Raw genomic sequence first — 27,532 nt, forward strand, 5'->3', positions numbered from 1 at the left:
CCCATGACCTTCCCCGCGGGCCCAGGGATGGAGCCTATGGGGGACGGAGCTGAGTGCGCTCCCAGGCCCGCCCCTCCCAGAACACTGGTTTAATCTCCTGTGTTTTCGTCCCAAGGTGCTCGCCTGTAATCCCCCTACCAGTCGTGGGGAGTGTCAGAATTACAGCTGGGTGTTCAGATTCACATGCAAGAAGAAGAACAGAGTTTTCCTTACATTTTAGAAACTACTTTGGAAGGTATTTTGATCACAAAGTGGACAGTCTGACATCCATCCTTTCCCCTTCTGATATCTTTTATTTTCACCTTTTTAAGTTGGAAAATAACATGAAACATTTAATAAGATGTCGTTATTAAATGTTAGCTCTTCCAGACAGGCTAGCCTTGGTTCGATTAATAGCCGAGTCAGGGTCACCCCTCAAAAATAAGGACTGAGCAGCTTGCTTTGTAAATTATAGTGCTGTTTTGGCAAAATGTAATTGTTGGGCAACAAGAAAACAGAGAGCAATGAAATCTTTGTTGATGTTTTTCTCTTTTTCTTTCTTTCTTTTTAAAATGGGTGTGCTGGGGGTTGAACCCAGGACCTCGTGCATGCCGAGCACGTGCTCTACCCCTGAGCTGCACCTGTCCGTCCCCAGGTTTTTTCACTTTTCATGGCTTCAGCCTGTGAGCCCAGTTTTCATTGTTGCGGAGGGTGTTTTAATGACCTGGTGTAGTTCTAAAGTGTCGGGGTTTGGGGCACAGTCGTCAGGGCTTGTTTGGTTGGAAGTGACGGGAAGCTCGCTGTGGGAACCCTGCTCCCCGGGAACAGCTGGCTGCCCCCTCACCTCTGTGTCCCTCCCCACGACCCCATTCTCAGGCGGGCTCTCAACCCACGATGGCCGAAACGGGCCCCAGAAGCTCAGGGCAACCCTTAGATTCACGCAGCCAGGGTGGGGCCGTGCGAAGCAGCCTGGCCTGGAACACAGGCGGTCTGGACTGAGAGAAAGAGGAAAACAGCTTCTGAAACAAACTCACAGCGTTGTGTCCAGACTGGGAGGCAGGGGTGCTGGGCAGGGCGGCTCGGCGTACAGGTTGCGCGAAGACAGTGCAGCCAGCACTGTGTGTTTTCTGGTGCTAGGATTTGAGAAAACAAATCTGCTCCCATAAAAGAGCGTATTCAGTGGTGACCACCACCGCCTGAAAATGCCTGAAAAAGGGAAGGACCAACGACGCGTAGTTTGAGATTGGGGACCAGTTTTTTTTTTTTTTTAAATGGTAATAGTAACAATTCTAAAAACTTTAAGGAATTACCATTTTGGAGCCCTTACCTGTGTGAAGCCCTGTTTTATGTATTTCACGTAATTCCTCCAGCAGCTTTGTGAAGTGGGGGTTACGACCCTCATTGTGCTGGTGAAGAAATGGAATCTGGGAGAACTGGGGTTTGAATCCACGTCTCTGACTTCACTCTGTTAAGCTGTCTCTTACTTTAAAGTGTGCCTTTGTCTGTCTGCCTGTCTGTCTGTCATCTAACTGTCCATCTGTCGTCCCTCCTCTTCCACTGTTCTCAGCACTCAGGACCCTTTGTCTTGGGGCCACCTGTGGGGCCCACACTGACCCAGTCAGCTCCGCCCCCAGGCACACCTGCCCCTTCCTCCCCCCCTGTGCCTGTCACTCTGGCGTTCAATTAAAGGGCCTGACTCGGAATAAATTCTGTTTGTCCTTCCTGCTTCTGGTCTTAATCTATCCAGCCCTGTCTTCCTCAGAGCAGCAGATTGAATTTTTTTTAAAGTGTAGACCCAAGTTTACCCACCTGTTGACCTTGGCTTCTCTTTGCCCTCCGGGGTGCCCGTCCGCCTGCCCCTCCAGCCCACTCCCTCTCTCCACCATTTTTACTTTCTCTTCTGGGCCTGTCCTTCTCTTACCCTGACCCTCCCTCTTCCCGTTGTGTTCTTCATTCTCACACTCCTTAACCTCTGCTTCTTCAAGTCTGTGGGAAACACCATGTCCTTAAATCCTTAGGGACCTCCCTGCCCCTCTCCCACCCCTGCAGTCTGAAAACGTGAGAGTCTCATTACATCCTGTCTTTTTTGCACTTAGGACAGTCTGTAGTTATTCATGGATTCTTGGTGCTTAGCCCAGTGTCCCCACTAGAGCATGTCCTCCTGAGGGCAGGGACCAGACTTCCAGCGTCCAGCGCGGTGACCGGGACATCACCGGCTCTCAGATCTGTGCCGGGCGGGTCGGCAGGCTAGTGACCGAGGATGCCCGGAGCAGTGCGCTTCAGATGACTGGCTATCTCAGCTGTCACGTTCTGATTTCACTTACCACTCTGGCACGAAGCTGAGTGGAGAGCAGCTTTGTCCTGGTGGCTTTTGGTTTGCTCAGGAGCAAGCTGTGCCTCCTTTAGTGCTGATGGTTATGGTGTGCGGTGCAGATGTGCACAGAACTCCTGTGTCAGAGCCACGCTGGCAGGACCTGCTAAGTTTCAGGATATGTAATTGCTCGCAGTTTGGCCTGAGCCTAGGTGGCTGGGAGTGGAGGACTGTGGGCCGTCCTGGCGGGCTCCAGATTCCCTGCCACTGTGCAGAGGCATGGGCACTCCAGACCTTGGGTGGGCCTCTCTTGGAACCCAGGCCCCCAAGATTCAGCTCTCCACACGCCTCTGCCCTCCTGCCCGCCGTCTTTGCCCAGAGTTGCTTTGGAAGGAGACGCTTTCTCTCCAGGGATGTGCTGTTTGAGCAGTCTTCCCAGCCTGTGTCATGGGCACTGGGAGCATTTGGATGGTCCTTCGGGGTCTACACCCGGGACCGTGTGCCCCCAGTTGGAAGGGATGGTGCCCGCTGTGCACGGTGGCTTTCCCGGCACCCGGGCATCCGGGCCGGGAGACTTCCTCCCTTTCTCTCTCCATGGTCCTGCCAGGTGTTGCAGCTGACATGACCTCTTTCTCTTCTTGTTAATCCATAGCTGGTCCTGTTCTGAGTTCGACCTGAATGAGATTCGCCTGATCGTTTACCAGGACTGCGAAAGGAGGGGCAGGCAAGTCTTGTTCGATTCCAAAGCTGTTCAAAAGATTGAAGAGGCAGCAGCTCAGGTATGAAATGTGGGTTTGCTTTCATCGTTTTTGTTCATGCTGTGAGCGCCCTCGCTGAGCAGCCATGTGTTAATCCATCGTCCTCTCTTTGGGCTGTATCGTGCAGCACCATTAATGGTTCAGAAGAAACCCAGGTGGAGCCGCCACCCCGCCCACCACGTTTGTGTTCTCACTAATACACACAGCCGAGACTGAGCAAGTGATGGTGACAGATGTAAGCAGTGTAAGTAGGTATTGCTAGAAGTGAATTTGCCGGCGAGTCACAGTCCAATAGGATTTTGGCGCCAAATACGTGCCGTGTGTAACGGGAAAAGTGAGGACTGTAAAATTCATGAAGTGTTAGCCTGAAGGGAAGGTACAGGTCATCCTGTCTGGCATTTCTCATAGATAGTAAGAGGTGTTACACAGCACTGGATTAAACAAGTAAACAGCTCTCCTCGCTACAGGGCTTCAGTGTGCCAACATGCACTGTCATCTTCGAAAGGGAGTGTGCCTCCAGCCTGTCTGACCAAGGAAGCTTTTATTTATTTCCTCTTTTTAGTAGAGGGCTGGTGGTGGAGCTGGTGGAGGTGGTGGTGGTGGTGTTGGAGGTGGTGGTGGACGTGGTGGTGATGATGGTGGAGGGGATGGTGGTGGTGGAGGTGGTGGTGATGGTGGTGGAGGGGATGGTGGTGGAGGTGGAGGTGGTGGAGGTGATGATGATGACGGTGGAGGTGGTTGTGGTGTGATGGTGGTGGAGGTGGTGGTGAGCGCGGTGTGGGTGTGGGGGGTCTGGAGCTGGGTAAAGTGAGGACAGAGCAGCTCTTGATCCCTTGGAGCCAGAACAGAAAAAGTGGAGTGACATGTCCAGGTAGGAGCAGAGTCTGGTCCTCCCTGTGAGTCTCAGGGACATCCTCCAGAGTACTTCTTAGTTGTGGCCTTTCTAACAGTTGTTCAGAAGTCTCCAAAGTAAAAAAAAGCTTCTTGTGTGCATTCTGTTCACATTCAGTCACCTGCTGCTGTGTTGATGGAACCCCGGCAGTGGGAGAATATGCGGCTGAGGGAGGGAATGGTCTGCATCACGGTCTCCGTCTCATCGGAGCGGAGATCTCCTCCTGCCTCTGATAAGCACCGTTTCTGCAGGAAGTGTCTGCTTAGAGGCAGCCACCTGGGCAGGCTCGGCGGGCTTTAGCGTGGGTGCCCAGCCAGGTAGCTGATCACTCCCGTAGTCGCCGGGCTTGTTAGGTGAGGTGGGGAGGCATGAGAAACCTCGTAGGTGATTCACCCAGAGGCCCTCCTGGCAGGTTGGTCTCAAAGCTGAGGTGAGCCAGGACTTGCCCGTCAGTTTGGTGAGCAGGACGTGGTTTCCCACAGCACTGCCTGTTTCCCCGAAGGCCCTGCCCAGTGGTTGACCACGCACAGGTGGAGGGAAAACAGTTCTCACCGGTTTCCAGAGGGAACCAGAACCTTCACTCTGTTGGAGCAGCGATGACCCTGGAGTCTGGAACTGAAGCTTCCTTGGAAGCTCTCAGGAATTGAAAAGACAGCTGGGTCCGGGGAGGTTTGTGACTTGCCCAGGGCTGCAGAAGGCATCCGGTCTCGGCTCTGCTCACTGTCCAGGGGCGGTTGCCGATCGTGGACCTCTTGGCAGGTTGTCCCCAGCTGGGAGCCTGGTAGCCTGGGGCGGGTGTGGACTGCCTGCCCCACCAGGCCCCTGCGGGCTGTGCTCCTGGCTTACGTGGTGCTAAGAGGCAGGCGGATCTGCAGGGGGTGAGGAGGGTGTGTCACGTGTTCAGGGACAGCTGTGGAGGCACTTCCTCACGTGCTTTGCCCATGTTCAACCCCTACCCCTTGGCAAGCACATGACTGCAGGCATTTGCATCCGACCACCCGTGTGACTGTCACGTGAAGATTAGATAAGCTGCGGTTGCATTCATGTTTTTCTGAGCAAAAGCTGCGTGAAGAAAAAGCAAATCAGAGTAGAAGCAACTTACCCTAGAGGGCGAGGGTGCTCCTGGGGGGAGGACTCCATTCTGGTGTGGGAGAAGCGGGGACGTTAGCAAAGGTGCGCCTTTATACCTTTGTGTCCCTGTCACAAAAGTCAGCAGCGAGCCCGTGTGGGGAGCGTGGAATAGCCAGTCCCTCCAACCCCTGACCTTTGAAGGCCAGGTGGCCGGCACACGCTGGGGCATCCAGGGGCCCCTGCTGCAGAGTTCTGGCTTCGTCTTTCCCAAGTCGACCTTGTGACTTTCTTTCCTGCGCCTTTACTGCTGCGGGAGCTGTGTCCCAAACACGGGCCTGTCTTTCCAGGTTAATAGGGGGCTTTCTCAGTTCCATCTGCTTGGTAGAAGTTTGCTTCTGAAGCAAGGGCTCTGTCCTCGTCGGTTTTGTAGATGACGACTCGACGTGGCAAAATCTCTAAGACAAGCACAGAGGGCAGACCTCATGGATGATTTTAAAATATGAATCGAAACAGAAGATATTTGAGTTACTTGAAGACAATAGTCTGCATACATAACCCGCCACCTTCTGTCTGTCCCCCTTCCTGAGTGCTCGCCTCTTCCAAGTGTTTCAGACTCTCAGGAACCATGTTTTTGTCCTTGTTAGAAAGGAAAAAACCCAAACTCTGGTTTTCTGCACAGCACAGGCACCACAGGACAGGAGGTTGTAATGAGGGAACCCCCGGTAACGCGTGTGTCGGAACCAGTATTCTTAGCGTGGCTGACCCTGCCCTCCCTCTTCCAGAGAGCGGAGGATGTGCCGGTGAAGGCGTCGGCCAAGTGCTGCCAGCGAGGCGGGGGCAGCAGCCTCTCTGCCCACGGTGCCCCCTGGGCGTCCGCGCAGCCGGCCAAGGAGCAGCTCCCGAAGTACCAGGTAACACACCCCTCCTGCCCGGAGTGCCCTGGGGCCGAGTTCAGGTACTGCCAGCTCTCCTCGGGGATGATGGCTGCTTGGCAGTTCAGCTCCAGGAATAAGAGATTAAGTGTTCAAACGCCAGTGCTGGGTCCACACGTTGGCTTTTCCCTCCCGGTAGAAGCTACTGAGCACGGGCAGCGGTGATCGGGAACAACGCAGCGCGAATGAGGAAGAAATGTTGCAGCTAGGGTGAACCCTCCTGTTTTGCTTCCTTTGCAGTCAGAACCAAATTAACACATGTGCATTTTCCAGTTTTGTTACACGAACTCTAAGGATTCTGGGATGTGTATCCTAAGAAGATAGCGCTTCCCGCTAAAAGGAAGGGAACCTTGTGTAGGAGCAGACGGAGAGGCCAGACCTACCTTGAGTGTGAAGGAGAGAGGGCTGGTGGCATTTTTCATGCTGTGTGTGTGTGTGTGCGCGCGCGCGTGTGTGTGCGTGTAAGCCAGCAGAGGACAGGAATTAGGGTTCCCGAGGAATACTGACTGACTAGGTCTAAGGGAGGAAGTGTTTCATCAGTGCTGACTGGCAGAAGGATGCTGCTTGAGCCAGGATATATCAGGGTTTTTTGGGGGGTGGGGAGGAGCCATGTAGAGTTTTGCCTACTATGTTGTGATCTGGACCAGCAAAGCCAGGGAAGTCACCAGGGGCCACAGGTCTACAGCGCTCTGTCAATTTCACGGTCTCAGGACTTGCGCCACGCGTCAGCCCTCGCCCTGCCGGGCTCCTGGTCTCAAAGCAGTTATGTGGTTAAACCAGTACAGGGTGAGACTTTCAGCTCATGGGGAATCACAGTTGGCGTGTGGACCTGGTACCCCAAGAAAAAGCAGGTTACGAAGTGGAGGTGCTGGGCGCAAGTCATGAGTAAAGAATGTGAAAGCCTGTTGGTTGCTGTCTGCGGGGAGTGAGAAGAGGTCGGTGTGCGCTGTAACCAGAGAGGAGCCCTGTTAGATAAGGCTGAGAGATTTGTGTTTCTCTTTCCTCCTCTGCAAACATGTATAAGGGGGCGTGTATGTGTGTGTGTGTGTGTGTGTGTGTTCGTGTGAATACATGTGTGTGTGTGTGTGTGCATTTGAGGTTTAAAAAAAAGAAGAGCATGTTAATTCAAGAGCGATTGGCGTGGTTTTGCTAGAGCAGAAGGAGGAGCAGCAGGAGGCGGCCACTGGTTTTGGTCCAGCTGTGCGGGTGCACACGCACACCTGTCCTCTTCATTGGTGTGTCACCAGCTCTTAGAGTAGGAGCTGAGGATCCTGTATCCGAGTGATTGAAAAAGAGCATTAAGTCCACTGGATACAGGAGAGATGGTTAAGAAAGCCAGCTGGGAGGACGGAGGCACCACCAGAGCAGTCTGAACACTGGGGAGGGGGTGGGGGGGGTGGGCAGCGCCGTTCCCCCCACCCCCAATGACAAAAGGGGCACAAAGGACTACTCAGGAGTTAGGGGGTCAAATATTTTAAAAATATTTTTGTGAAATGTTAAGGTCACCAGACCGTCCGTGATCCTTGGGACCCACAAACCCTGCCGGCCCCACCTGGCATCTTTGTTCAACACTGTTGCTCATTTGGTTGAGTCATCCAGACCGTGCTTCTCTCCAGGCCGTGTTCTTAGCTCCACGAGAAGCGCTCCCCTGTCTTCTTCCGTCATTCCATCTTTCTGTTTAGCGTTTGTAAGCGGGGATAATGAAAATGTTTGTTTCTCAGAGCAAGGTAAAAATGAGCTCAGATTAAACACTTGGGTCCTGCATGGAGAGGGTGTGTGTAAAGAAGAAACCGTGTTGGTTAGTGATACCTGGGGGGAGCAGGCAGTCGCCCCCAGGCCTGAGACACTGAGATGAGCGGGGCTGCCCCGAGCAGCAGCTCTCCTGCCAGCCGCTCTGGAGGTCGCCCTCCTCTGTGTTCACTGCCTGTGACGTGACTCTGGGTTTCTTCCCTGGCGCCCAGTACACCCGGCCAGCGTCTGACGTCAGCATGCTGGGGGAGATGATGTTCGGCTCGGTCGCCATGAGCTACCAAGGCCCCACCTTAAAGATACACTACATACGGTGAGTTTGGGCTGCCTCTGCGTGCTGGATGAGGGGTGCTGGGGCGGGCTCCTCCGCTCAGAAATGCACTGCTCCCTCTCCTTCTGTTTCTGTTTTTCCCTCCAGATCCCCTCCACAGCTGATGATCAGTAAAGTGTTCTCTGCTAGAATGGGCAGCTTCTGCGGGAGTACAAACAAGTGAGTGGGGGGCCTCGCCCCCCGTCTTCCTAGGTGGCTCTTTCTGGGGAGGGCAGTTCTTTGAGGCCCTGAGGGTTTCTGAGATGGGAAGCAGGGTGTGTCCCCATTCCCTGAGGGGTTTTAAAGCAGCCATGTGTCCAAGACACAGTGAGCTCCTATGAAAAGGCCTTGGACCTTACCAGGTGGCCGTAAAGACAAGCTACTGTCTAGATGGGGGTACTGGGGTCCCCATCTGCTACCTGCCATGTTCCTCCTGCCCGTCACCAAGTGCTCGTTCCCTGGAGAATGAAAAGTGAAGGGGGAAGAGAAGGGACCGCAGCGAGGAGTTCATGGGCGCTCCTGATACCACTTTGTCTTTAAAAGAAGCCTTGTCTGTTAGTCTGTTCACCGATTCCTTTTCTAAAGGAACGAGGCACAGGGTGAGACCCTCAGGCCTAGAGGCACCAGGACGGCAGGAGGGTTGCTGTTCTTGCGTCCGTCTGAGTCATCATGCAGACTCCGGGGTCGGCTGGGACTTGGCCAGGCAGTATTCCGATGGTCACTCCCGAGCTTCCCCTCCAGTCTTAATGTCACTCTTCTGTGCAGACTAAGAATGCAGAATGTCTGACCTAACTCTTACTCTGGGACGTGTGTTCATATATTCTCAATTTTTCAAGCAGAAATATTTCATATACTTCTTAGAACATCGGTTAACTTGGGTCAGGTTGAAAGAAATGTTTGTTATAAATTAAAGGGGTGTTCTCAGGGGTCAGATGAAGGCTGTTATTTTTTACAATCCTGGGAAATTAAAAGTATATTCCTCTGCAAATAGCTGGGTGCCATTCAGTAAGTCAGCTTACTCTTCAACAAAATAACGAATTTACTTGTTTGAGCATTTAACGTTGGATTGTCCTGACTTAAGCCAGGTTATGCATTGATGTTTATTTCTTGTGAGATATTCTTTTTCGACCCTTGATATAACCTGAACATTTATTACACTAACTCCCTCTGATAAAATACCGAGCTCAGGTTTAAGTAAAAATGATTTTGGCCTCATTATGCTCTATTATCCTCGAAATCTTTATCTGTTCTGAACTACAATGAATTATTAAAATCTGCTTCTCTCATGCGTGTGTTTATGAGTCATTCTAACTTTTTAGAAGTTGTGAAACCAAACTCCGATAGGGAGCAAAATTTCTGTTATATCCTCCTTCTGAAAAAAAGTGGCTGAATTGCTCAGAGATGTTAACAAGGAGTTAAAATGGATCGCATTTTGAGAGTTTATGTAGACTTGCCCTTGAAATGAGAGGCAGTGTCCTAGGTGTCAGTCACTAAAGCAAGGCTTGTAGAGTTTGCTGTCCCCCATCAGATGACGTGGAATTGTCTGGAACGTGTCGTTTAGTTTTCCAGGTTGAACCACCTCCAAAGAACCTGTCTTGTCTTTTCCTCCAACAAATTCCCCCAAAGCTTAATCCCCTTTGGCAGATGTGAGACTTTATTAACTTACTGAGGAAAGTCTGACCAGCAGATAGGATGTCTGTATCTGACAGTCCTCATGTTCTTCTCCCCTTGACCTTCCGTCCCTCTCTGGATTTAGCTTGCAAGACAGCTTTGAATACATCAACCAAGATCCCAACTTGGGGAAACTGAACACAAATCAGAACAATCTGGGTCCCTGTCGTCCCGGAAGCAACCTAGGTAAAATCCGCCGTGTGGCTGGGCTCTTTCTTTCTGGGAACCACTCTCGTGGGTGTGCATTCGCTTTCTGTGAGTCTGTGGTGGTGTTGTTCTCTGTGTATTTATTTTGCCCCATCTTTAATCCGTGTTTCTCTGTGTGTGTGTGTGCTGTGTCCGCCCTCCCGTGTGTCTCCACCTCCAGGGCCACTGCAGTCCTGGGGCAGCAGACAGCTGCAGGGGGGCGCTGAAGGAGGACCTCTCCGGCTCACCCGCAGCGCCTCTTTCTTTGCAGGTTTGTGTGGAATGCTGAGCCCAGGGGGACCCCCCCACCCCCACCGCACAGCAATACATCCTGGGCAGGTTCTTAGAAAACAAAATCCTATTTGGTGCCTCTCGAGAAACCCAAGGGGCTCTTGAGATGTCCGTTCCAAACGTTGCCAAGTTCCTGGTGTTTTGAAAATTCCACCAGTGAACCTCTCTCACCCACGGCTCTGCTAACAGCCCAGCGTGAGCTAATTGTGATCTAAAACGAGCCCTTCGTGTTTCTAAGAGGACAACATTCTGTGATTTTCCTCCACCTCTTCTGCTGCTGTGAACCGTTTCTCTTGGCCGTGGTGTCTCTGGTCCATTTCTTTACCCGCACCCTTTCCTGCACAGAATGTCTTCAAAATCACTCTAATAAGAGCATGGACGACCCCCCCCACTCCCTCATCTCTCTCTCACCCGCTAGCATTTAAGTAGTTGAAATGTACTTTCCAGCTTCTTGACAGATGTAATCACCTCGAGGTGTCTCTGGGCTGCGTCTGTTCTGAGATGGCCCAGCCTCCCAGCTAAAGCTGTCGCGCGTCTGCCGCACTCTGGCGAGCTTAACACGTGTGGGAACCTTCGTTACTGACACTCAAAGTGGTTGGTGGCAAGTGGCGTTCTACGCTGTTTGCCTCGGTAACCTGAAAACCTGCGTGGCTAACGGGCACCCTCCCACCTACTTCAGCACGAGGATGGCATGTGTGCATGCTCTCCTGCAAACTGGGAAAATAAACGTGCTTCACAAAGTAGCCGCGGGTGCCACAGGCAGGCAGCGGGTGGGTTCCTCGGGCGCGGAAGCCTCCCCGTAGCAACACATCACCCCCCTGGAGTCTACTTCAAAGTGAGTGGAAGTCTTTTCTGTCTGCCAAGACAGTGGGTTAGAAACAGAGGAGCCCCTTTTATGTTAATGAGATGGTTTCCAAGCCCGTCTCCTCTCCAGGTTGTCCCCAGCCACTGCTAAGACCAGCTCCAAAGCAGTTTGGGAATGCAGCGCTATTTAAATACTAATAACGAGGAAGACGGCTGGAACAACCTGCCTGAGCACGCTTGTCCGTGGCACCCACTGCACGCGCAGTTTACTGTTCCGTTTCTCCGAGAGACAAGTGTCCCTCAGAGAGGCTTCTCTGCTGCAGTGGGGCAGGGACAGGCCGGTGGGGACTTGATTCTGTTTCCCGCCTCCTCTCACCAAAGTCCGTAATGGCCTGAACTTTGCTCTCTGGCGCATCTCTCTGTAAACCCGAGCCAGTCATTGCGGGCTGTCGCCTGCCCTGAGACGCAAACGTCACAGCAGATTTTAGACGGCTGGCTCTTCGGAGAGCCCAGTAACGTAGCTTCCTTTGCCTTTTCCTCAGCACACAGCACTCCTGTGGACATGCCGAGCAGAGGACAGAATGAGGACAGGGACAGCGGCATTGCCCGATCAGGTACGCCTTTCCTCCTCCTGGGGTGCCTGCCCGCTGGGACCATCCCAGGGCCTCCCATGTTGAAGCTCCGGGACTGACGCGCAGCGTGTGGTGCACGTGGGCCGGTTTCTCCTGACGCCCACACCCCTGGGAGACTCCTGTGCTTGGGGAGGTTTCTTTTTAGAGGGAAACCTCCTGGAGCCAGTCATTCTGGGAACTTGCTTGCTGAGCACTGAGCGCGGAATCGGGGGAAGGACCGGGTCTGTGGGAGTAAGTCTGTCCACCACCGTGAGTGGGGCTGCCAGCTGACTTGTCACCCTTCCTTCTGTCCTGGTGCCACGCTGGCCTGGGTCTCATCCCCAGGACTCCCTCCCTCCTGGTGTCAAGCCTTAAACTTTCCTAGTGCTGCTTTTAGGATCTGTGGGTTTCTGCTTTTGCCCACGATTCTGCTGTTGGTTTTTGATTTGTGGTTCAGATCCAAAATAGCGTCCATGCTGCTGAAAGAAGGGTGCTGAATGAATGATCTGAAATTCGGGGGTTCGGGGGCATGTGGGCTGAGTGCCTGCAGAGTCGGGGCACCTGCCCGTCTCTCCAGTGACATGGGCCACCTGCCTGCAGGGGTCCAGGCTCGGTGCCTTCGCTCACTGGCTTCCCGCTCAGGTGCTCTCGGAGGAGCCCTGGGTCCCATGCGCCTGGTCCCTGCACCGCTCAGCGCAGCCCTGCCCCGCTTTACAGACGAAAGGGAGTTTGCTACTGAGTCAGCCTGTTTGGTTTGTTTGTGTCACAGAGTGGAAGGGACGCAGCATTTTATTAATGGTTAAATGACATGACACTAGTAGATTCATTTTGGTCTTCCTAATCCTTCCGCACGTCAAGTTGGGTGGTGACCTGTTGGGCGGAAGTGTAGTTAATTCCTGTTGATTAGACCTCTGTCATTTTCATTTGTAGCAATTTTTGTACAAACATAAAATCTGAGAAAGTGAGGAGCTTACGAGGTGCCCAGAGAACTGTTTTACTTTTTGTGTGTGCTTGATGGTACTCGGGGAAACTTCATCATGGGGCCCGGTCAGCATCCCCTCCGCAGGTGTGTCCAACGTCTCTGAGTTACATCCGTCCGTCAGTTACTCAGGGCTGTGAGGCTCCTCCTCCCCCTCCTCCCCCTCCGCCTCCTCCCAGGGCTGGCCTGGGGCGGGCTTTGTTCTGGCTGAACTTCCAGGGAAGAAGATGTGGGCACCACCGTGGAACCGAGATCACTCTCAGTCAGAACTGCTGCCCGAGTGGCTCATAGAATTTAGTATGTTGGGCCTGGTGTGGCGTGTGCTCTTTACCTCTCTGCGAAAGAAAGAAAGAGAGGAAGACAACTGTCCACCGTTTACCGGGGGCCCATTCTGACCCTGACCCGCAGGGTTCCTGCAGGAACCTCCCTGTGTTTATGTGTGTTTTGCCCCTTCTTGTTCCAGAAGAGATTAAAGAGACACCGAGGGAGCTGGTCCACCAGACACGTCGGGCAGCTTTGGAGGTTCCCAGCTCACGTCTCGGTTTATGCCATAATTGATGTAAAGGGTTCGTGTTGTGCACGTCAGAATCCCATTGGTTTGGTACCGTTCAGATTGTCAGTTGCTCCTGAAACTAGCTTTCCTTGCCCTTTGAGAAGCAGGAGCATTGAGGGGCGAAGTTTGAATTGGAGGGAGAGGTCTGTCACAGCCGGGTCTCAGTTTTCCCGTGGGGGTCGGGGGAGCAGGCGTGAGCCCTGGCCTGTCTGGCGGCGTGGCCCCTGGCCCAGGAGTCTCTCCTTCCAGGCTCCAGCTCTCCTGCTGGAGGAAGGGCAGGTGTGGGGCTGCAGGTGGTCTCCCTTCTCTTGGAGGATGTGCTCACCTTTCTTAGTGGGAGCTGCTCTTAGATTGGGGTGAGGGTCACCCCCGGGGAGGGCAGCCCTCTGCTAAGTCCTCTTGTGTCCCCACTGTGATTTGGTCTCCAGGTCTCTCCTGGTGACGTCACCTGCATCGTGCGGGGACCAAGGTCCTAGTCCTGGAGCAGAACAGGGACTCCCAGTGTTTGACTGAATTGGCAGCAGTAGGAGATGTAGAGAAATTAAAGATGTTGATGATTTCTTTCTCCTGTAGTTTTTAACCTCGTATCTGAAGAGTTGAGAGATGGGGGGAATATTTTTAAACAGGTTTTGTTTTTCAGAGCAGTTTTTAAAAAATTTTTATTTAAAAAAATTTTTTTAATTGAAGTAGTTTCTGGTGTGCAGCACAATGCCCCAGTCATGCATATACACACATAGATTCATTTTCACATTCTTTTTCATTAAAGGTTGTTACAAGATATTGAATATATTTTCCTGTACTGTACAGAAGAAATTTGTTTTTTGAATCTATTTTTATATATAGTGGCCAACATTTGCAAATCTGAATCTCCCAAGCTCATCCCTTCTCACCCCCTTTCCCTGGTAACCACAAGATTGTTTACCGTGTTCAGAGCAGTTTTAGATTTGCAGGAAAACCGAGATGGGAGCACAGGGGTTCCCAGCCTGCCCCGTCACTAACGTCTTACACAGTGCAGTGCACTCGTCCTAGTGACTGAACCCAGATCGACATGTTATTATTCTCTGAAGCCCACAGTCTACTTCCAAGTCCTTGGTTCTTACCCAGTGTCGTTTTCCTGTTCCAGGACCAGGTCCCCTTTGTTGTCACCGCCTGTAGTTCCCTCCAGGCTGGGGTGTTTCTCAGACTTCTTTGTCGTGACGACTCTCACAGCTTTGAGAAGTAGTGGGCGGGTGTTGTGCGGAATGCCGGCTGTTAGGATGTGTTTGGTGTTTTCGGCGTGGCTAGATGGGGGTGACGGGTGTCTGGAAGAAGGATCACAGAGGTGAAGTGCCACTCTCATCACATCACATAAGGGTGCGTGCAGTCAGCCTAAGTCGTGACCGTGACGTTGGCCTTGGGCACCTGGCGGAGTCGGGTGTGTCCAGCTTCTCCCTGTCCCCTAACTCGGACCCCTCGCAGCAACTCAGGAAGGAGGTCACCGTGTAGCCCACACCTACAGCTGGAGACTGTGCCTGCTCCTGGGGGCAGAGCCCTCATCCACTGTGCCTCCCTCATCCATCCATCCACCCACCCACCCTTCTGTATCAATGTGGACTCAGATATTTATTTTTCAAATGGGTCATCACAATACCACCTTATTTTGTTGCTCTGAGTCCTCCAGCTTTGGGTATGGGAACCATGGCTCCTGTGTTTCTTTAACATACCAGTCCCGTGTGTGTGTGTGTGTGTGTGTGTGTGTGTGTGTGTGTGTGTGTAGCACTTCTGACCTTCTGTCCAGACTGGATGCTCCAGATCTGCCTTGTATATTTTCTACCCAAGTCCCGGAGTCAGTCTTGTCTTCATGGAGTCCTGGCTGTCACTGGAGGATGGAATTAGATTCCGAGGTCAGGACACAAGGTGTGCTTGCTGCCACTGGAGTGTCGTCTATTACAAGCCCGCTCAAGACATTAAGCCACATGTGTTTACTGAGTAACGTTACCACCACCTCCTCTACCTCCACCTCCACCACCACCACCACCATCACTACCACCGTGACGGGTCACCACCACCACCGTCACCATCACCACCACCACCACCACTACCAGACAAAATGGGGGAAGAAAAAGAGAAAATCCAAGCACTGTGTATACAGCTCTGACCACAGGAAGCTTTTAACAAACTCAGACTTTGGACTCTGCCTAGAAATTGTTTTCTAATGCCTTGCCCCTGTCATACTTATCAATTGAGGCAGGCATCCCTGTCCTGCACGTCATCATCTGCTCATTTTCAGGCAGCGTTTCTTGAGCATCTTACGTGCCAGACATTTTTGCAGGCTGTGGGACAGATCAGTGATCCAATAGACATGATCCCCGATGTCCTGATGGAGTTTATATTCAGTGAAGGACACGTGGGTCATAGTCAATGAAATGCAGGCAAGTATTCATCACTGAGCTGGAAAGGGTGCTTGGGAGGCCTCTCCGAGGAGATGAAATTTCAGCTGACTTGAGTGCCCCTGGTAACCAGCCTCACGGAGACCAGAGCAGAGAGCGAGTTAGGCCAGGGGGGCGGAGACAGAGGGGGGACAGGCCATGCAGTCTGCGTGTAAGGACTGGCAAGACCGCGTGCACCAGGAGCCCAGGGGAGGTGGATGCAGTGAGATGCTGGTACAAGTTGAGCTTGGAGAGGAAGGAGATGCTGACCCCGTTCACGTAGCTTTACTTTGCCAGGAGCGTTCCCAGATACACACAGACCCGTCTGTCCAAGCTGCAGAAGCGACAGAAGGCTGGGAGCACTCCCGGCGTCCTTGCCCAAGGTGCCTCCTTGCAGGTGGGGGGTGTGGCAGGTCCGAACCCGCGGTTCTGGGCCAGCGTTCGCACTTGCCCTGAACGTGGGCCAGAGCCCTGCCCCTCCACCCTCCGGGCGTGCTGCTGCGCCTTTGATCCCGTGATCACGGATTCCAGCTGCGTCAGCGAGTCAGTGGGAATTCTCCCACTGGAGAAATGACAGCAGCATCTGAGCTCCAACCCTCAGTCTTCCCTTTCCAGGGTCCAGGTGGTTCCCTGTGACTCACCACCTTCTGTGGGTCTCCTGTGCTTCCTCGGGCATCTTTGTTTCTTCTTCTCCCCTAGCGCGTGAGCTCCCTGAGAGCGGAGATGCACCTCCTGTGTCTGCTGACTGCTCTGTCCCCCGAGGCCAAGTCCACCCGGCACACAAATTGAAGATGCTCAAAGGATGTTTGAATCAGGGCAGTGGGGATGTATATGTCCCTGTATATACAGGGAGAAATGCACATAGGTTTTTGAAAGAGTTATTAATATATCCAGCTACTTTCATTCAGAACACCTGGGCTGCCCTTCCCACGGCTGGGTCTCCTGGCTTTTAAGTCTTAGTTGAGATGCCCCATTTTCACAAGGCTGTTCTCCAACCGCTGATTAGAAAGTTTACCTTGACCACCCCCGTAAATCTTTGCCCTAGCTGCTTCAAGAAAATCGTATGACCTTGTCACAATCTGAAATCAGGATGTTTATTTATTCCATGCTCAGGAAACATGTGTCATAACAGTTTCAGGGCATTATTTCTTCAGATCCAAAGTCTGCAGCCAGATCATCAGTCCAGTGTTTCTAGTAAACTCTCCCAATAGCAACCATATTTCCAAAGAAAGTTAAACATTGATCTTGAACTTGCACGACAAATGACACAGGCCCAAGAAGAGCCAGCAATCAGCATTCTTAAGCCATTAGACTTACTCTCTGTTCTCACTGCACATTTCAGCAGCAATAACTAGATGTTCGTGGAAGAGCTCCCCCTCCGCCAGAAGGGTGGGGATGGAGGCACCAACCACTTTCTTACTAATGTGCAGAACTGCAGAAGCCTTTGCAAGCTGTATGTCTTACCGTTTTTTTTTCTAATCAGAAAAGTATTCTGAAAAGGAAAGTGAGACTAACAACATTAAGGCGTGTTAGACAGAGCACTTGTAAAGCTGAAACAGCCTATGACGAGTTTCATTCAAAAGTCTCCCGTCTTACAAGTGAGGCATCAACTGGAGGATGTCTTTGCCAGCTCCCCTTCCCCCCCGATAACCATAAGTTTGTTTTCTATGTCTGTGAGTCTCTTTCTGCTTTGTAAATAAATTCATTTATGTCTTCCATAAAAATTGTTATTCAGCGTTTTATAGTGAGGATAAGAGGACATCCTCCTCGGGTTTTTTTTATTATTATTTTAATTTTTTGCCTTTCCTTTTCATGTCTGTATTACAAGTTCTAGGTCTTTCCATAATTAAGTAATCAGAATGAATGACCTTTGAGTACTCCGAAATGTCTTCCTTAATGCACCTTTGCCAAGAATGATCAGAGAGAGAGCACAGCTGACATTTATTGTGTGGGGCGCCGGGCTAAGCGTTTGACTTGAATTGATGTGTTTAATCCTCACAGGAACCTTCTGAGATAGGTCAGTGGCTTGCAGACTTTTCATTTGTCTGCAGCCCACGTGAATGCATTTCACATCATGGTCCAGTAACAAGCATCTTTATACATAACAAACAAAAGTGTCCTCCCTTCATGTTAATGCTACAATCTACTCTATTTTCTTTTCTGCTCCTTTTTTTTTTTTTAAATGCTGGTTTTGATCCACTAAACAATCCCTAACCAACTACAAATTGCACCCCTCCTGAAACACACTGAGGCGCGGTCCTTTCCTGCCGCCGTCTCACAGACGAGAACGCTGACAGGTTAGGCGAGCTGCCCTCATGGCAGCGCTGGGGTCTGAGCAGGAATCCGGGCTCTTCCTCGCTTCACTGAACCCAGGGACGCAGCAGCACACTGCCCAGCACACACTGGACCTTGGGGTCGTCTCCACCTGCTTCTCTGATAGGGAAGAAGTGTTTCTGGTACAAGTACTGGCCCTCAATCCTGTCCTCCACCTGCCAAGGAGGTGATTTGCTTGGCCTGACACCGGGAGAGAGACAGGGAACCTTGAAGGTGTGGGAATAAGGGACAAGAATCTCCTGCGTCTTACAGGGGGCTTTGGGAACCTGGGGGCAGGCATAAGTGTCTAATTAGGGTTTTTTATTAAGTAATTTTGTGTGACTTTGAGAGAAAATTCTCTTCTCTCCCCCTTCAGAATTCTCGGTAACGCTACCTCCCTGATGCTGTTTGGAACAGGGATTTGATTTTGGAGGTTTGAGTCCAGCCTCAGGGCTGAAACCTGGTCGTCTGCTGGCGCCAGCCTCATCTGGTGACACCAGTGCAGAAGCGCCATCCATTTGCAAACGTTTACTAATTGTCTGTTGTGTCCCCGGCGCTGTCCTGGGTACAAGGATCAAAGATGAATAAGATCTAGCAGGCATGTGTTCTGTGCATCGGACCAGATCAGAGGAAGAGCATGTTAGAGATGCTCGTGGCACCGGAGCCGTTGGCATCCTAGCTGTGTGGGACTCCAGCCTGGCGGCCGTGCAGCTCCATGGGGGACCCCAGGTGCACACACAGTGCCTGGCACACCGTAGACACCGGACTTGCCACCAAGTCACTGTGGCAGGATTCTGGAACTCAGGCCGAGGGACTCGGCTTATTGCCATCTGCCTGTAGAGTATAAATAGGAATATGATGGCTCATGCGGAGAAACTGCCTTCCAAGTGCTACCCACGAGCGTAGTATACCGCGTTTAGTGAAATCCGTGTCCTCTGCCCCGTGCGTGACTCGCTTCTGAAAATGTTGACCGGCCGTTGTAACGTTCCCTCCTCCACTGGACCGAGTAACGTTTTGGCGTCTTGGTCCCTGAGCCCTGGGGCAGTAAAAGGAGAAAAATTCCATCTCCTCCTGTTCTTCTAAACCAGCAGCCCCCGCCCAGCAGCTGGGGTTTGAAAGATGCTCTTTGCCTGTCCGGATGGGGGCTGGTCGGGCTGGCGCGCGCCTCACGCTTACTGCGAGACCTGGTGCAGCTCGGGGACCACGTACAGGAGGAAGCAGAGAGGCTGGGAGGCAAATGAGTAATCCAGGCAGAAAATCTGCTCGGTGCTAGAGGTTGTGCCTTCACAGCTGGGGAGTGGCAGGGCTGGGGGAGGGTGGGTGGTGTTGTGTATTTGGGGGTTGAGGGCAGGAGGGGCTCCTTTTTAGCCTGGATTTCACCTCAAAATACAGAGTGAAGAAGTCGTCAGGAAGGGAAGTGTGTGTAGGTGAACAGCGTGCACGGCTCCCGTCACCGGGGAGCAGTACCGTAGTTGGGTGCACCCCGCCGTCAGAGACCTGCCGTGTGCACAGACCGGGGGAGCAGCAGTTGTTTGCATTTGCCGTGGTGCCCTGGCTGTGTCTGCAACCCTGTTCTCCCTTTTAAAGGACGTTTCTTGGCTGTACAGCCGTCTTAGAGAAGCCAGTCCCCCTGCTGGGGGTGGCTGGGAGGGCCTGAAGGTTGAGGTGACCTGGCTTGTGTTTCAAAGTGCAGGTTCAGGTGGCCTCGCTGAGCTCAGCTTTCGGACTTTCTGCCCCACAGCCTCACTCAGCAGCCTTCTGGTCACCCCTTTCCCATCTCCGAGCTCCTCGACGTCCTCTTCCAGCAGTTACCAGCGCCGCTGGCTCCGAAGTCAGACGACACGTCTGGAAAACGGCATCCCGCCGAGGAGGTGAGCTGCGGGTCCCTCTGGCTGAGGCGGGTGCCGGGGGGTGGGGGGCCGCCCACTGAGACGGGCATGCAGTGGGCACCTGCCACCCACGCAGACACTGGCTCCCGCTCAGCCTGAAAGTTCACAAATTAGAGGTTTCATGGAAAGAAAAAAAATTTTTAAAAAAACAAAAATCTCCTGGTTTGGAGGACACTGGGAAATACCCGCGTAGCTGTGAGGGGGCCAGATTTGTCCATTGGAAATGAGCCTGCTCTGTCTTTTCTGGCTCCCTGAGATGCGGCTTTTGTGAATTAGGAGGGTGGAGTACAGCTTTCCTTGGCCGACAGTGACACCAGTGTGGTCTTTGAAAATATCCAGACTCGAGGCTTGTGACAGACTCTCTTTAGAAAACTTAGATTCTTAAACTCAACAGCCATGAGCCTGATTATGAAGAGGTTCGGCCTCAGGATACTTTCTGTCTTCATTTAAGTGGGTTTAGTTATGTTGCAAAATGGACATTTTGGACTTAGTGCAATGTTACATCTACAGCGTCCAGCCTCTTCTTCCAACAATCCAAAAATTTAAAAGGGAATTAAGGTAGGTTGTACCTATGAAGATGCACATGTCAGATGGTGGACTTTGTAATTGACCAGTAATCGCCACGCGCGGGGATCTGTGACGGGGTAAACGTGAATTCGTCCACACATCTGCACCGAAGATGATACGCATATAAACGAGGGTGTGGAGACCCTAAGTGATAAGCACTTGAGAGGCGTCAGGTGTTTTAGTGTTGGGGGCAGGGGAGCTTCATGGAAGAGGTGATACTGAAAGGACACGGTGGGAAACGAGGGGCCGAGGCATGTGCAGCGCAGCTGTGCTGGCCCCCTTCTCCCGCGGCCCCACCACCCCAGGGAGCTGGACAGAGAGAAGGAATTACATCAGCTCACTGGCTGAGGAGCGGCTCCTTGGGTAGTGGGCTTGGAACTGAGTGGTTAAGCGCCTGGAGTTGGTGTGGGGCCAGGAACTTGCTCCCGCTCGTGGATGCAGGTGAGAAGGACGTGCCATGTCCCCCTCAGCAGTGTGATGGCTGTGCTCACACCGCAAGTCAGGTCAGGCGGGACAGAGCTGGCAGAGGAAATGCCGCCAGTGTGGCTGTTGTCACCATCCCCATCCCCACATCCCCATCCCTGTCCCCACATCCCTGTCCCTTCGTCCCCCATCTCTGCCTCCCGCATCCCCATCCCCTTCCCCGTCTCTGTCCCCATCCCTGTGTCCCTGTCCCCACATCCCCATCCCCGCGCCCCCGTCCCTGCAGCTGCCAGAAGGCACCCCTGGCCCCGCGTCATCATGACAGCTTCTGGGATTGGAGGACACAGGTGGTCTTATCCACTGGTTTCACCGTGGTTCAGGCCCTTTTTGCTTTCTTTCCATTTTGTATTTTTACTTTTTATGATAATTGGTATCCATGATAAGAAATTTATTTTTTCTTTTTTACTCTTTTAACTCTTTTTTTAGATTTTTAAATTTTTAACTTTTATTATTTTTTTTTAATGGAGGCACTGGGGATTGAACCTAGGACCTGTACATGCAAAGTACATGCTCCACCACTGAGCTGTACCCTCCCTGCAGGTGATCCTATTAGAAGCCTTCCCCTTCAGACATCTCTTACTAAAAATGCTTTTCCATCCTTCTGTCCCCTCAGGTTCAAATTCAAAGGTGAATAGCATTCCCCAACCCACTCCTTCCAAAGTCTTCAAAAGCTATAATCCGAATCGAGGCCTGGCTTGGAAAGTAATGAACCTCTAGTGAACTTACACCTAAAATAAGTAGCTTGGGCTCAAAAATGAAAATGTGGGGCCCCTTGTTCAAAAAGCAGGAAAAAGTGCTATTAAAGGTAAACAGTGTAAGGCTTTTCCATTAAAAATAGTTTACTTATAAAATGTAAGAGGAATAGCAGTGATACATGACTAACATAAACTTGTAAATTGAAAAAAAATGTTTTGGTGTAATAGTTTTATATAGTGTAATCAATAATAATACCTAGCGTGATGTTTTGATTCATTGTAAGTTTTCTGGCTCATTCTTCTGCAAAGTCAGTTGTATGAGTCATCAAAATTTATACATCAGTCAGTGGGGACGGTATAGCTCAGTGGTGGAGTGCATGCTTAGCATGCACAAGGTCCTGGGTTCAATCCCCAGTACCTCCATTAAAAAAAAATACATAAATAAAAACCTAATTATCCCCCAAAAAGAAAACCAAAAAAAAATTTATACCTCAATTGATAAAATTAAAAGCAGCGTTAGTCGCTGCTGGCAAACGCAAGATGGCAAATAACTTTTGATAATTCTTTTATTTTGAGAAAGCTGTTTCTGCTCACTGTGACTGTTACTGGAGACTTAAAGGTTGTGACAGCACTGACATAAATTTGTGATAAACTTGAAAAATATAAATTTCAGTATGTCTAGATCAGATGTTCTTATGGAACCGTTTTGCCAAAGATTCTGTTCTTCACACACATCCATTTTGTGTAAGTTTGAACTTAATTTTAAATGTAAATTTGTACAAGGTTATGTTAGTGTGCCCTCTGACAGTTCCTGAATGGTGTGGAGGTCTCACAAGAAACTGGAAGTGTCTTCGTGGGTTGCATATAATGCAGAATGCCTATTTATGCATTCTGTCACGGCATCTTCAACTACATGGAAAAATTAATTTTAAAATGGGCTTCCTGGTTAATGATTTCTTCGCCTGATGCTTCATATGAAAGTAACAGGTACTTTCTATGCAGTGCAACAATATTTGCATTTAATTTCTGTATCTGTGCCTGTGGATATTTGCATTGCAGTGTTGCCACATTTTTCAAAAGCAGAGATTACAAAGTCTTGGAAGGATTCGGGTGACTCCCTGATGTACTCCCGTCCACTGTGGGCTCTCACTTTGTGGCAATTTACTGTCCGGGGCTCAGGTCGGAGAGAGTAATGTTTGTGCAGACTCCACAGGGACGGGCTCCGATGATGGACAGACAAGCTGCCTCCACATGGGTCATGGCCTTGGTCAAATCCTTCCTCTCTCCGATGGCCATGATGGCTGCTGCTGCCGCCAATCTGGGCCCAGGTCCCAGCCTTGCAGGCCCCCAGGTTCCCTGCCCCCCAGGTCAGCTGCTCAGTGTCCGAGGCCCCCCCCCCCGTGCACTCTGCTGCCCGGGGTCTTCCCTGCACACGCTCATGTGTCATTGTCACATCAGACTTCACCTCTGTAGCTTAAGGGTGAGGGTGAGGCTGTTAGGGATGGAGATGGCACCCCCAGGTCACCACCCGAGCTGCCTCCCAGAGCAGGCTCCGTGGGGCTGCCAGATGCAGGGCTGGCCCTGGATGCTGGGCTGCTGGACTTGGGGCAGGTGCTGGACACAGGGCTGGTGCTGGACGGGGACTGCCCAACACCCATACGGAATTTCTGTGGGCACTTTGACTCGACCCCGTGCTTGTGAAGACCCCTCTTTGTTTACAGCTTGCAGCCCCTCACCACCTTTGGCAGGCATTGGGTTGGGGAGAGTCTCTGGACTAGACGGGGCACGTGGGTACCAAAACCATGATTGCTGCCGGCGTTGAGAGGGAGTTCACAGCAAGCAAAGACTTCACCCCTAAGAGCATTCAGGGGAGCCAGGGAGGCTCCTCACCACCCTAGGGGTCAGGTGCCCGCTGACCTCGGGGCCCCTGCCAGGCCGCTGGGTCAGCTTTGGTGACCCGTGGGGAGTCGGGGGACTGACCAGCTGCTCAGCATAGTGGAGGACGCTGCAGAGAACCCCCGCCCCAGCTTAGTGGGGCTGTTGAAACCCTAGAGAAGCAGATGTGCTGTCCCAGAAAGGCTGTTGGCTGGGACTGTAAAGCTGAATAACCGTGCAGAGTTTGACCTACAGAAGTGGTGGTTTCATGTGGGCCGCTGTAACACATAGGTTCCCCATAAGTTCAAAGCTGACGTAACCAGTCAGACTGAGCAGTCCCGAGACGATGGCAGGTCGCTGAGATGTCCTTAGACAGCCTCCATCGCTGCTTTATTCAGGACCTGGATGTGCACATAGTGTCTGTGAATGCTGGGTCATAAATGTCAGCTCAGCCCTGCTGGATTATTTTATTAAAAGGAAATTTGAGCGTGTAGCGCAGTCTTCCCTCGATCTGAAGGCCTGGGGCTGGTGTGACTGCCCCCAGCCCCTCCTCGGCGCCCCGGCGGGTGACGCGGCGGATGGCGTGGACTCCAGCACATGGAGGAGACGTAGGGCAGGGCTCTGGTCCTTCCCAGTGTCCAAGAAACGAGCCCAGACCAGCCGACAGGAGCCCTGGGCTCTGACTCCAGCACCGTCACTAAAAACCTCTCTGTTCTGAGGGAAGGGGATGCATCGCCCTGCCTCAGTTTCCTCATTTGCGAGACGGTCTATGTGCCTGACCCAGTGGCTTGAGGGTAAAGATATGATGAAGTGTTTCTGTGCATCCTTACCTTTTTTTAAAAACATTCTGAAACATCCTTTCATTGTAGCTTGGCTTTTAAAGTATATTTCCAAATACCACATGACCTGGTTTATTCCAGTTTGCATGGTTGATCCAAGACTATAGATTGAACGAAGCTCAGTTGCTTTTTTTTCAAATTTTAATTTTTTAAAATCTTTTATTGAAGTGTAATTGATTTGGTGTTAATGTCAGGTGTACAGCACAGTGATTCAGTTGCACATATACATACATATACTTTCTTTTCAGATTCTTATCCATTATATGTTATTACAAGAAATTGAATATAGTTCCCTGTGCTACACACTAGGTCCTTGTTGTTTATCTGTTCTGTATATAGTAACATGTGTCTGTTGATCCCCAGCCCCTAATTTATCCCTCCCCACCCTTTCCCCTTTGGTAACCATAGTTTTCTATGTGTGTGAGTCTGTTTTTGGTTTGTGAATAGAATTTGTATCATTTTTTTTTTGATTCCACGTATAAGTGGTATTATGTGATATTTGTCTTTCTCTGTCTGACTTACCTCACTCAGTGTGATCATCTCTAGGTCCATCCATGATGCTGTAACCTCCAGCTGCTTTAGAAGTCAGCGGAGATATGCAGTAAAGCACAAAAGAGCTGTGCACGCTATCAAAGGCGGGGAAGTTTCTCAGACATTCAGTAGGTGGCACCGTCTGCTGTGTTAGGTGGAGTTGGTGACTGCAGGGTGGAGGTGAAGCTGGTGGCCATGTCTGCAGGGGCTCAGTGTTTATCACCATTTGATTATTAAGGACCACGTTGGCCCAAGATGAGTGCACGGATATGGTCGTCTTACTTTTGAAAAGGGAGGGAGATAGGAGATAACAGACGAAGAAGAAAGGGTTGCAGGGAAGTGTTGGTGTAACAGCAGCTCAGAATTACCTGTGCGGAACAGGAATAAACTGGTGCAGGAAAACAAAGTTACAGGACCGTTCTCTGGAAAAGGAGAGGGAACTCACTGTATGAAGCTAAGTAACATCGCCAGAGCGCCTCCGGAACGTTTTTTCTGACGAGCGGATGGTTAGGATCAAGGAATTTCTCAGAGAAAACAGTTGCTGGTTCATTTTCGCATGTAGCATGAACCGGAGCATCTGGAGCTCCTCCCCGTGCGTCTGTGGGAGCGCCGATGTGTCAGCCACACTCCTGTCTCCGGGATCCTGGATGAAGTTGAGAGAAGCAATGACCTGTCCCTCTGAGGTCAGAACAGGATGTCTGTGTCCTTTCCTTTAACAATAGGATAGCTTTCCTGGCGATAAAACTTCTGATGTGGGTATGTTTGAGGTCACAGGAATGTTACAGACCCTGAGCAGACACTAAATAAGAAGTTTAAGACCAAGAAGGAGGCTGGGGCCTGGAGTTCTGCTAGCAGACATGGTTGTTGGGGGTAATTCATAGTAAAGGAAGTGGGAAAGGCAGTGTCCTCCTGTACTGGGCAGATAGAGGAGGCTAAACATGGAGGCTGTGAAAAAAGGAAGGTTAACTGCACACCTGCCGCGTGCCAGGCTGGGAGCATTCATTTGGTGTTCTGTCCTTTGCTTCGAGATCTTAGAAAAAATAATTTTTTTTTAAATTTTCATTCTTGATTTTAGTAGCTATGTGGGCATTATTCTTGTTTCTCGGGAGAGTTAAAGAAGGAACATGGTTGGGCCATGTCTGGGAGGCTTACCCCCGAAGACAGACTGAATACATATTCAGGATTTATTGGCTTCAGGATTCTCTTATCATAGACGCAGAGCCTCTCGACAGAATCTTAAGTTTGTTGGGGATCTGACTATTCCAGGAGAGAGGAGGCTCTTTCTGCTTGGCAGACTTCCTGGAGAGTGTGATCAGCCACCGGGGTGAATCTGAGCGTTTATAGGAGTAACTGCGTCCAATGGTCTTAATAACTTTGGGAAGTCGGGCGAGCCTCAACTCCCGTAAATACCCAAATGTGGTGCCCAGGGCACACGCAAACCACAGAGGGTCATTTCCCTTCGAATGCTCTCATCCAGCGGGATCCATCAGCCAAAACAAAGGACCTGCATTTTGAGCCAACAGGTGTTCCACGCCCCTTCCTAAATACTGCCAATCTGGTATAAAAATAGAGCCCTTGGGGGAGGGTGTAGCTCAGTGGTAGAGCACGTGTTTAGCATGCACAAGGTCCTGGGTTCAATTCCCAGCACCTCCATTAAAATAAGTAGACCTAATTCCGCCCCCACCCCCACCCCAAAAGCAAAACCAAACAAAAAATAAAGTCCAAGGGCGAAGGATTAAGAGTCTAACAAGAGGACATTCTCAGTTACTCTCAGTTGTCACTAAAGTTGCTTTTCACGTTAGGAAAGCACCGTGTGGTGACCAGATGTCTTGGTTTCCATGGCAGAGAATGGAGGATGGAGGAGAATGAATTAGCAGGGGACACTCAGCTGGACCGAGCACCCGGGAGTAGCCGTCTGAACATCGCCCTGCATTTCAGTTCACCTTCCGCGTGGCTCCTGACGCAGGACAGCTTCTCACCCCTCTCCTTCCTCCAGGTCCACAGACGAAACGTTCAGCTTGGCCGAGGAGAGCTGCAGCTCGAACCCGGCCATCGTGCGGAGGAAGAAGATCGCCGTCAGCATCATCTTCTCCCTGTGCGAGAGGGAGGAGGCGCAGCGGGATTTCCAGGACTTCTTTTTCTCTCACTTCCCGCTGTTTGAATCTCACATGAACAGGCTGAAGAGTGCCATTGAAAAGGTACTGAGACCGTAAGCCGTCGTCCAGTGGAGACACGGTCACGGGGCTCGCGAGGTGGTGGGGGCTCTAGGCACCACATCCCTTTCGCGGGGAACATGACTCGTCCAGCAGGGCTGGACCCGTGGGCACCGTGGTGTTAGGTGCCAGCTGCTGGATGGCTTGGGGAAAGGAAATCCCTTCTCCTGTCACCATCAGTCATTGCTACCTGGGGTGTTGACTATAACATCGTCTCTTACTAGTGAAGCCCTGTAGATGGTTACGAAGGAATTTCTCCTCCAAGGGTCATGTGGTTTGTTTTCTCTTCAACGAAGGCCATGATCTCCTGTAGGAAGATAGCAGAGTCAAGTCTCCGCGTCCAGTTCTACGTCGGCCGGCTGATGGAAGCACTGGGGGAGTTCAGGTAAACTGGCAGCACCCAGGGAGCCCAGCAGGGGACAGGACAAGCCGCAGCAGGGCAGCTGCGGCTCTCAGGACGTTCCCACCGCAGCTGTGAGGGCTGCCTTTCCTCCACACTGTTGCCAACGCTTGTTATTTCTTTTCTGTTTGATGATGGCCATTCTGACAGATGTGGGGTGGTGTCTTATTGTGGATTTGAGTTGCATTTCCCTGATGTTTAGTGATGTTGAGCATCTTTTCA

At 51.4% G+C, this 27,532-nt stretch overlaps 1 protein-coding gene across 4 annotated transcripts in view; it reads left to right on the forward strand.

Moving 5' to 3' along the window:
* FNIP2 (folliculin interacting protein 2) overlaps positions 1-27,532 on the forward strand; it is a 105,854-nt gene that overhangs the window by 50,627 nt on the left and 27,695 nt on the right. For 2 of the 4 annotated variants that reach the window (XM_074376805.1, XM_074376800.1), the window contains exons 2-11: positions 2,943-3,069; positions 5,794-5,922; positions 7,905-8,005; positions 8,111-8,182; positions 9,759-9,859; positions 10,041-10,130; positions 11,497-11,568; positions 19,560-19,689; positions 26,694-26,895; positions 27,207-27,295. In XM_074376805.1, coding sequence (XP_074232906.1) covers positions 2,943-3,069; positions 5,794-5,922; positions 7,905-8,005; positions 8,111-8,182; positions 9,759-9,859; positions 10,041-10,130; positions 11,497-11,568; positions 19,560-19,689; positions 26,694-26,895; positions 27,207-27,295 — 1,113 coding nt within the window. The remainder of the gene's footprint in view (positions 1-2,942; positions 3,070-5,793; positions 5,923-7,904; positions 8,006-8,110; positions 8,183-9,758; positions 9,860-10,040; positions 10,131-11,496; positions 11,569-19,559; positions 19,690-26,693; positions 26,896-27,206; positions 27,296-27,532) is intronic. The other 2 variants (XM_074376814.1, XM_074376810.1) reach the window with 1 other exon arrangement.

Source organism: Camelus bactrianus, chromosome 2 (assembly GCF_048773025.1).
Source record: "Camelus bactrianus isolate YW-2024 breed Bactrian camel chromosome 2, ASM4877302v1, whole genome shotgun sequence".
Classification (NCBI taxonomy): domain Eukaryota; kingdom Metazoa; phylum Chordata; class Mammalia; order Artiodactyla; family Camelidae; genus Camelus; species Camelus bactrianus.